Genomic DNA, 10,186 nt, shown 5'->3' on the forward strand with positions numbered 1-10,186 from the left:
ACTGCTGCACACAGCAGGAATTTGCATGCTTACCCTGCCCCCTCCGTGTTTTGTTTCAGATTATGAATTTCAGCATTTTGGAAGACAATGGCAGGAAGATTCTGTACTTGAAGCCACAAAAGCACAACACACTTACTCTGCTTTCCTGCTACAATAGCAAGGCTGTTTTTCTTCAACTGTACGACCCATGCCAAAGCTGATCTTGCCAAGTTCAGTTTAAGATTTTTTTTTTAAACCACTGCATATGCATGACTGAATATTTGTTATGCAACCATAACAACTGTCCTTTTCAAGAAAGATTCCTGCATAATGCGAGCACAGAGAATCCAAGGCAAACATGGTTTGATCTTAAAACTTTAATAGTAAAAAAAGTGTAAAACCAAACACACCGCTGAAAACTTATCAGTAAGAATGAGAATTTAAGTGTTCAAATTCAGAATAGTGCAAATTTTCTTCACTCCCCTCCCCACCTCTTCCAAACTTAAATCACTTTGGTTAACATACTCAGAAGTATTGGCAAAAAATGAACTGTTGACTTATGTTTTTGGCTGTATTATTTCTAACAGGTACAGATTTAGTTTCAGTCTTTACAAATAAATCTGAGATACTTCTCTATCAAATATCCATACAGACCACTGCCAGCTTTACTTACATACAGTTTCACAACATTTTGAAATGGGTTTCAAGATGGTTACAAAGCTGTAACTCCAGCAAGGCAGCAGCTCCTTAAACAGCTGAGCTGAACTCATCCCAATCTCTTCAAGCAGGTCTATAAAATTTGATTATTTAGGTTTTGAACATTTGAGGAAGGATCTTAGATCAATGAAATTACTCTTGATTTACACCAAAGCAAGGTTAGAATTGGGGTCTGCTCTGTAGTATAGACTTTGTGCTAAACTTTTGTTTCTAGCATTCCCTTAGAAGAGTGAAAACAGCCAGAACAGAGACCTGGCCTCAACTTCTGTTTTGATGGTTCAACCTTTAACTGAAGCCTCTAACTATAACTGAAGCCATGTAAGATTGGAAAAGAACACAACAAAAAAACAAATTGCATAATACAAAAAGGCAAATCCATAAAAGTTTACAAGTACACCATAACCACAAAATTGGAGTATTTCTAAAAATTTGGGTTCAATGTAAGATACAACAAAACTAGCTTTACTAGTTAAATAAATTATTGCTCCATTTGACTCCATGCAGCATTGAAATGAACTCAGAACCCTTTTCTCTTTAATCTCTCATAAGAAATGATCGATATTGAAGAGAACTTGAGGCTCAGACTTACTGTACATTGCACTTCAACTTTTAAGACCTAATACTTGCTATTTAGGTCTCCTGTGGTCTAAGCTATCAAATGAATACGTTGTGCTCACCAGAACTATGTATTAAGAAACACCAAATGTTTAATGTAGTGACATAAGCACTTTTTAAGAAGGCAATCACAGATTGCAAGTTCTATAGGGTTGTGTAAAAACAAGTAGTGATCTCTTTCAGAAACTCAACTGAGAAAACAAGCTGCTCTTCACATACAGTTTAAATCACATTTGAGGCCCGATTCTGTTTCTAATCATTTCAGTCCAAACACGGATTCAAAGGACAGCTCTTGGAGGAAATGACAAATCAAAGAACTCGGGGGCACATGCTTGATGGCCAAGCAATGACATGGCTTTTCAGTAACATCAGACATTAGAGATACTTAAGATGTCCTTTGGTGAGACACTGAAGCAGGTGTCTAATATTAAGCAGGCATAGTCACACACACACTCAGATTTCTTACTGAATTGTGGCCAGAGCTTGATTCTTGCAAATCAAACTGCAAGCCTCAGGAGTAATGAAATTTCCAGTTGGAATCTCTTGATAAAGGTTCACGTTTGAACAAGATTGTCTCCTGTGCTCATTTCTCATACTGAAGTAATTTAGAAATTCCAAACTAAGGCTTCCAACATCTCATCCCTCAAACCCTCTCCACTGTCAAAGACAGAAACTTAATGCAGCATTACAAGTAAGGGCATGATTCCTTCATAAGACTCCTAAAAGCATTAGTGCAATGCCTTTAATCTGTTTAGATCACTCTTATTTTTAAATAACCCTATTTTTTAAAGATTTGGATAAATACTATTCCTATTAAACCATACTTCATCATTGTTAAGCACCATCAATCTACTTCCTTTGGGCACTGATACAAGAGCTTGTAATTAAATTTCAGTTTCAAGGCTTTAAAACACGGCAGCCGATTCAATAACTTACAGTGGAATCTAATACTTGGAAAACTGCCACTAAGCCTGAACAGTTGTATGCACTTGGTGTTAAACTCTTCCAGAGAACAGCCATATGCAAATGCTTATGTGGTAAATCAGGGTAAGATTTCAAGATAAGCAGTTAATTTCACTTGGCTATTCTAAGAGTGGATAATTTTTTTTTCCCCCACAAGTCATTTGTGCAGTGAGCCCATAAAGAGATTATTTCTTCTAAATAATCTTCAGTTTTAAAAGGAACACATCTTCATAAAGTTGCTTTCACACTGGCACCAGGTGCTCTTCAAAGGCTTAGTCATTGTGTGGTTTTTCTGGAATACCCTATGGATAAAAAACATCAAACACGCATTAGGTTTTAATGCCATCTGATAAGTGACTACATTATGCAGCATTTTCAATTATTAAATAGTAAAGTAACTCCAGTTAGGCTGACAGTGACCTAGAGAGCATGGCTTCTTTTAAAAGCTTAATGAGGACGTGCTTCCTAACTGTGGGGAAAAAAAAAAAATCACTATGGGTGTTTGTTGCCTCAATCAGTGCATCTGAAAAATCCATCTGCCAATTGCATTGCTTTTTATAAGACTTTGTTATCTTTCCTCTCTATATCAGTTTATTTCTTAGCAGAAGATACTCAATATGCTTCACTTAATGGACATTAATTCAGTTTTAACAGCCCTTTTTTAAACTGCCTTTAATCACAAGCCACTTTATTTTCCAGTCAAAGCCTGGTATCAGAGACTTACTCATTTCTTCCTAAGTCCCTTTTCTAGTCTGGAATGCAGTAATATGTCACTGTAAGACATTTAACCCATTTTTCTTTGAAACAAAGCTTGTAACTTGTTCTCTTTCTAAGGTCAAAATACAAATACATTTTCAAGGACTGAATTAATTCTCAGTTCTCCAGCCTCTAGCACTAATACACAATAGATATTTGTGAGGCCCAAGCTCTGAATACCACCCTAATTTGTCAGTTGCTGAGAAAGATGGTTACAACTCAAAATGAAGTGTTGCCACCCACTTAACCCAACTGATGAGCACTGACTGAGCAACTCCAGGTTCAGAATGAGCAGAAAGAACTGATGGCAGCAGCAGCACCATCACCTCTTCTTTTGCTATAAAACCTTCTGAAAGAAAACACTGGACTTCATCCTCAAGCTGGTAGCAAAAAAATCCCAACAAGCCAAACAAAACCCCAAAGTCTCTGCTAACAGCAGGTTTGCTGAAAGGTCACACTGCACTCTGGTAGTATATGGGAGTTCTCTTGAAATCCAGTGACTGGAAAGCAGCAAGGATCTCCCAGCTAACATTTATCAGTGTGGGAGGAGATGTCCCAGGGATACTTTTCCTTTCACTTTTCATTTCTAACTGGAAAATCTAGACAGAGGCTGAGGAAGAAGCAAATCAACTTTACTCCATTAATTTTCACAGGTGCCACCTTCTATTCTGGGCAAACCCAGAAAGCATCTGTCACATGCAACAAAGAGCTCAGGGGCTGCAGCACAATCTATAGCCAGAGAAATAACTGTTTAATTCAAGTATGGGTTAAAACAATGCTACATTCCATCTTCCTGCCACAACCACAATGGCTGACAAAACAGACTTCTAAATTACCCCTATAGAAGAAGGATATGGTTGTCAGTACAGACTCTGCTTCTTTGGATTTCCAGCACACGATGCTTCACAGTGACTTGAGAAGTGTTCCTATGAAAATGCTGCACTTCCCCAAGCTCTTCCTGACTAAGTAATGGCAATGTAAAACACATGAGAAGACACCTCTAAATAACCAGAGGTTATTGCCAACTTTTCCCTTTCTTTATAAGGAAGAGGACAAGATTGACAGGAAAGCTGCAGGCAGGATCCAGACTGATTTTAACTACACTCAGGTCAGATGCCAGGTGAAACAATAGCAAAGGGAAAAAAGTTCTGTTTCTAAATTAATTTTAACTCTTTCTTGTTTAAGGCTGCCTTCCTTTGCTTTCCAACAGAAGCAGCAGAGCAACTGGAAAGCACTGTATGAAATACAGAACTGTAGCATAAAACAAACTTAATTTTATTCCAAGACTCTGCTACAATACCAAAGCTTCAACAGAATTCAGTTAATGTATGGTTTTCATTGATGCAAGTGGCAAATTTAGAAAGAGAAATTCTGCTTCCTCTTCCCCCCATACATGTAGTCCTAAATAAACCCAAATGCAGATTGTATGCATCAGTGAGATTTGAAAGGGAAGTAGTGAACTTGCATTTTAAAAACCTCAAACGCCCTTCCTTCAGTAGAAGTTGAAGACACCTAAACCACAGCAGCCTTAGGAAAGTTAACTTGAAGGATGTTTTCCAGGATACAGGACTTACATAGCAAAGAAGACAGAAGTTAAATCAACACAATATTAATTATTATTATCCATCAGTGTCAGAACACCTTTCACAACCAAGCCTTAGGCTGATGTGCAAACACACAGCCTAGTTTACTCTTCAGTATGCTACAAGGAAATAATTCCTTAAGAACCTGGCAGACAAGACAGCAATTTATATTATCCCATATATGGAGTGATACTTGAATCATGCCTTAAGTAACCAGCAAAAGAATATTTCATTTTGGACCAGTGGAAGTTGATGCTATATAGGGACATTTCCCTATATATGCTTTTGTGCATGAATAATTAGAGAAAGCCAGGCAGTGTCTCAGTTCTCCAGCTACCCTAAATGTTAATTATAAATACTGATGGAATAGGAGCAATGTACTGATTCCAGTCTTATTTAGGCTGCCACTGGAAAAAGTTAAATACAAAAGATATTCAAACACTTACTAAGACAATACCCACTCTACTGGCAACACAGGTTGTCTGCTTATAGTTCAGCTCTTAGGAATACATCTATTTAACTCTGACAGTTTGTGAGTCATACCCTTCAAGGCATAGTTTATTCTTGGACTAACAACAATGGAAGGCATTTGGATTGTTAAGGAAACTAGTAATTATGCAATAATTACCATAGCCAGCTGGCGTCCTATGTTTCCTACAGTCACACCTCCTGAGAAAAATATACATGGAAGCCAAGAACGAATGTAAAGGAAATCTGGGGATGTATACCTAGTAAAGAAAAGATAATAAGTTAGAAAGTTAGAGACAAGTAACTTTCATCATCTTATAAACTCTTAACCAGATGTTACAGAATTCTCTCCCTGGGCTGAAACTAAAAAAAAAAAAAAAAAAAAAAAGCAGCAACAGAGGAGATGGAAACTGGGAGACCAAATTAAGTCTGTAAACTTCACAAGCTTCTAAAACCCCTTGTCCTAGCCAGTAAAGTTTAGAAATTCAGCCTGCTGAGAGCCAGTGGAAGTTCAGTTTTTTGAGGTGTTACCATTTCAACACGTCCCAATCCCAATGCTCCCCACCTTCCACCCGCAGCTCTCAGCCTGGGCATTTGGAACAACTGGACAAACAAAACATCTTCTTACAAGAATGTGCCAAATATATTAACAACTAAAATCCAGTTCATGTGCACCCATGCTTTTAGTTAAGACAAGAGAGTTGAAGTAGTATTTTAGAAGCTAACTTACTGATAAACACCATTATATACAAGAAACTGGGTAATCAGTGTTGCTACAAAGGCTATTGTTATTCCAAGTCCGAGACCACTCCTTGAACGATCAAATGTCCACCAAAGCCCCAGTGATAAGGCTGCCAGAGTCAGGGACAGCTGGATGTTGTTTGCAAAGTCTAGTTTCTGGAAAAAGATGTTAAGGACAGTCTTTTTTAAGTCTGCAGATATCCTGTTACTGAAACTGAACAAGGAAGAACTCAAACTGAAAGTGAGCACAAATTCTCTGTCTTTAAATACAATACATTAAGGATTTGGTTTTCAGACCAGCCAAGCAATCATAGCTGTTGTTAACTCTAACTGGAACATGACTGCAAAGCCAACATCAATTATTTTAACACTGAGCATCTAGAGAATATGCTACATTTTGAAACATTTAACTTTGATGGATTTTTGTCTGTCTCAAGTAACCTGGGTAATCCAGCTGACTTAGGTTTTCTGCTCAAGCCACCATATTTTAACACAAAGCACACTTATTTTGTGCTTCTCACTAGCACGTCACTAGTTAGTTGTGTTAGCTTTTAGGTGTAGATTAAAATAACATACCTTACAGTGTCATGCTTGCAGCTATACAGGACACACCACACCACAATGCCAACCCCTCTCCCCTCCCGTGACACTCCGAGTGAGCTGTGTCACACATCTCACAGCAGCCACTGCAGCGTACAGCAGGTCTCACAGACCTTCTCTGCCAGGAGCACCACCTTTACCCTGGCAATCCCCCCCAGACCCGAGTGGCAGAGACAGTGTGATGAGCACAGAGCAAGCACTGGAGCAGAGAGCAGCTGAAGGATACAGCGCTGGCGTGGTTGATGCCCACGAAGACGGCGATGCAGCGCATGACGCTGGCCCACTCCCGCTTGAACTTGTGGGGCTCCCCGAGGTGGCTGTCAATGCAGGGGTACAGCAGGCCAACCACAGCTGCAAGAGAAGGAACACCACTTGGACCAGCTGCTAGGCAAGGATTACTCCAGCACCACCAAATATTAGCTTGGCACATAAGGGCTTGAGAAAGCAACGAGGTGCTCATCGCACCGCTGTAAGCCTGATGGAGAAAGCACAATTATTACCCAGCTTTTCTTCTTTAGAGAAGTGAAAACCCCAGTGTAACAAGCAGCATTCTCTTTGAACCTTTAAATATATATTGCATTGTTAAGGTATCTGACTTGAAGCTCTTTTGTTTAAAGAGATTTGTCATTTGACATCCTGAGCAAACACTTGTACCAATAAAAGCAAAGCACAATAAAAGCTTTGCGAGGAGTGCAATCTGTGTTCATTGCTCACGTGCAGGGCTGACAGCTTTATGAACATGATTCATCAGCTGTGAATCAGGCCCTGAATTAAGTATTTGCCTGGACTTAAAAAGTTTATTAGCAGAGCTGCTTTCTCTCTTTCTGCTGGGCTGTAAGTCAGCCCAGGGCTCCTGTCCATGTTGTCAGATGAATTTTGATACCAAACAGAAGCAGAGCTGAACTTAAACAAGCAGCTGCCATCAGTCTACTTATATCAGGGAAAAATAACTACTCATACAATTAACAAGACAAAGTTTTTATCTCCATAAAGCATTTTTCAGCCTTTATCAGCCTGAAAGTTGGCTGCAGAAGAAAACCATAGGCCAGTGTTAGCTCAGTTGTTGGCAAGAACACCAGAGTTTCATTCTTCTAGGGATTGTAACTCCCTGAGTTGTCACCAACTCCAGGGTTAGATGTGCTGCTTTTACTAAGTGCAACTTCTGTGTTTATTTATTTCCTTTCCTGCTCTTTTTTTTTTTTTAATTCCTTAAACTCCTAAGAGTAATAAATTCTGTGTTAGAGAAGGCTAGAGAACATGCTATTCCAATAGAGACGTGTTCTGAAACAGCTTAATTACTCTGACACCAGCTACCAGGACTCTTAACTTATGCTAACACCTGAATTCCAAAGTTTAATCCAACTGTGACAGGACTACAAGAACTCTCATTGGAGAATATCCCAGGCCATCCCTTTAATGTTCATCCTTTAATGTAATCCATTAATTAACACAGTTCATTATTTATTCGAGTTTATGGTTTATCATTCATACCCCCTTCACTGTGTGATACAAGCAGACATCACACAAAACATTAAACAAAATATGCATTAAACAAAAATATGCAGAAGTTGTTTAAAGTATTTTCAACGCAAATTAAAAACTGTTAAGAGTGGGTTCGTTTCCTAAAATTTATCTCCATTTTTAATCCTCCAACCCTTCACCAAAACTTTGTTTTGCCTAGACAGAGGGACTGGGGGGGGGGGGGGGTGGGGGTGTTATGAATGATAAACCACGAAGTATGCGCCAGCTGCTGTGACAACCACACCGCGGCCTGAGCCTTCTGTGGTACTTGCCCAGCAGTGGTGACAGGGACAGCAGGCAGGGCACGGGGAGGTGACAGGGGCAGCGGGCGAGGTGGCGAGAGCAAGCAGGTGACGGGGGCAGCGGGGAAGGGGCACACAGGTGACAGGGGCAGGAAGGTGACGGTGGACAGAGAGGTGACAGGGACGGGGGACAGAGAGGGGACAGAGAGGTGACAGGGACGGGAGCAGGGCCCGGGCCGGTGGCGGGGCCCGCTGTGGCGACAGGGCCGCGCGCGCCGCCGCACGTGACTTCCTTGTTGTGGCCCAGCCCGTGGCCAGTCGCGGCCGCAGCCAATGGCGAGCGCCGCCCGCCACTCACCAGTTCGGCGGCAGCCAATGGGCGGCGGGGGGCGGGGCCAGCGCGCTCGCGCCGCGCTCACCGCCGCGCCCCGCGGAGCCCGCGCGGAGCCCGCGCTTCTCGGCCGCCCTCAGAGCGCACCGCCTCCAGAGCGGCCCCGGGACACGCGGGGACGGACCGGGCGCGCACCCTCCCGAGTGCCCGAGCTCGCATCTCTCGCTGTGGGATGGAAACGCGGGGCTCCCACGCGCACGGCTCAAGCATTCAGCCCCACCGCCTCTCCTCCTCCGCGAGAGGATGAGGAATAAAGCTGAAATCGCTGGTGGAGGTCAGGCACTCACCTGCTGCTGTGCCGCAGCACGGGGGCACCCACCAGGCGGAGGAGAAGAGAGTAGAAATCACTTCGTCGGGGAACAAAGTCACGTTCCGCTGGATCTGCAGCAAGTTCAGCACCAGGGCCATGAAAGCACCCACGACGAAGAGCACCACGCTCCTCTGCACCAGGTGCTGACTCCAGTTCAAGGTGCTGCTGGCGCTGCTGGCGGTGCTGCTGGCGCTGGAGGTGCTGGGGCTGCGAGCTCCGCGACCCACCAGCGCCAGCGAGGGGCTGGACACGGAGGAGCTCAGCATCTCGCCCACCTTGGCGGCCAGCCCCGCCGCCGTGTCCCCCAGCTGGCTCCTGTGCCTTCCTCTGGCGGTGCAGGAACAGCTCCAGGCGCAGCTCTCCAACCTGGGCATTGGCTTCTCCGGAGTCCTGAAACACACGCACAACCACACGCTACTAAAGCCCCAGCAACGGGTCGGGCCGCGCCTCCCTCCGCGCTGACACGCACCGCCGCATCCTCCAGCGCCGGCCGGGCACCGGGGGATGCGGGGTGACCCGGCCCGGCCGAGCAACCCCGGGGCTGCGCCGCCTCGTCCCCACGGGAGCACACGGACCCCGGCCCGCCGCCCCCGCGGGGACGGGCATCGCTCCCTGCCCGGGCCCGTCCGTCTGTCCCCGGGCACCCGCGTCCCGCTCACCTCGGGATGGAGAGGGGGGCTGCGCCGGCCGCCGCGCCGCCGGCCCGCGCCCCGGGTAAGGTTTATAAACCCCGAGCCGCGGATGTCACGTTACCCGCCGCCGACCTACCCGCGGCCGCAGGCAGCGCCGGGCCCGCCGCTCCGCTCCGCGCCGCCGCCCCGCCCGTCCCCTCCCCGCCGGGCGGGGCGAGCGCCGGGCGCGGGAGCCGCCGCGCCAGCCCCGGGCGGCCGCGGCCCCGCTCGGGTGAGGCGGCGCAGCCAATGGCGGGCGGGCGGCTGATATGACGTGCGGGACACACCACCCGCCTCCCGGGCCCGCCGCTCCGCCCGCTCCGCGCCGCCGGCGGCGGCAGCGCGCCCGGGATGCGCGCCGCTCCCGGGCGGGAAGGGGAGGGCGGTGGAGGGATGGAGATGCCGGCGGTGGTGACGCTGTCACGGAATCATGGAATGGTCGAGGTTCGAAGAGAGCTTTAAGATCATCGTGTCCAACTGTGAGCCCAGTGGCGCCGCTGTAGCCCTTAAACCACTAAGCCGCATCACCCAGTGCCAGCTTCAGACACTTCTTGAACACCTGCAGGGTGACTCCACCACCTCCCTTGGCAACCTATCCCAATGCCTGACCACCCTAAAAGTGATTTTTT

The 10,186-nt window shown here is 45.5% G+C and overlaps 1 protein-coding gene across 2 annotated transcripts; it reads right to left on the bottom strand.

Moving 5' to 3' along the window:
- Positions 1-341: 341 nt before the first annotated feature.
- INSIG1 (insulin induced gene 1) lies at positions 342-9,719 on the bottom strand. 2 transcript variants are annotated; one of them, XM_077789314.1, is made up of 6 exons: positions 9,655-9,719; positions 8,864-9,276; positions 6,649-6,773; positions 5,812-5,978; positions 5,242-5,341; positions 342-2,576 (listed from the first exon to the last, which is right to left on the bottom strand). In XM_077789314.1, the coding sequence occupies exons 2-6, from the start codon at positions 9,258-9,260 to the stop codon at positions 2,547-2,549; spliced, it is 819 nt and encodes a 272-aa protein (XP_077645440.1). In that variant the 5' UTR covers positions 9,261-9,276; positions 9,655-9,719; the 3' UTR covers positions 342-2,546. The 2 variants fall into 2 exon arrangements, with proteins under 2 accessions (XP_077645440.1, XP_021382238.1); XM_021526563.2 differs by having other exon boundaries at positions 9,546-9,657.
- Positions 9,720-10,186: the final 467 nt, after the last annotated feature.

The sequence above is a fragment of the Lonchura striata genome, chromosome 1 (genome assembly GCF_046129695.1).
Source record: "Lonchura striata isolate bLonStr1 chromosome 1, bLonStr1.mat, whole genome shotgun sequence".
NCBI lineage: Eukaryota > Metazoa > Chordata > Aves > Passeriformes > Estrildidae > Lonchura > Lonchura striata.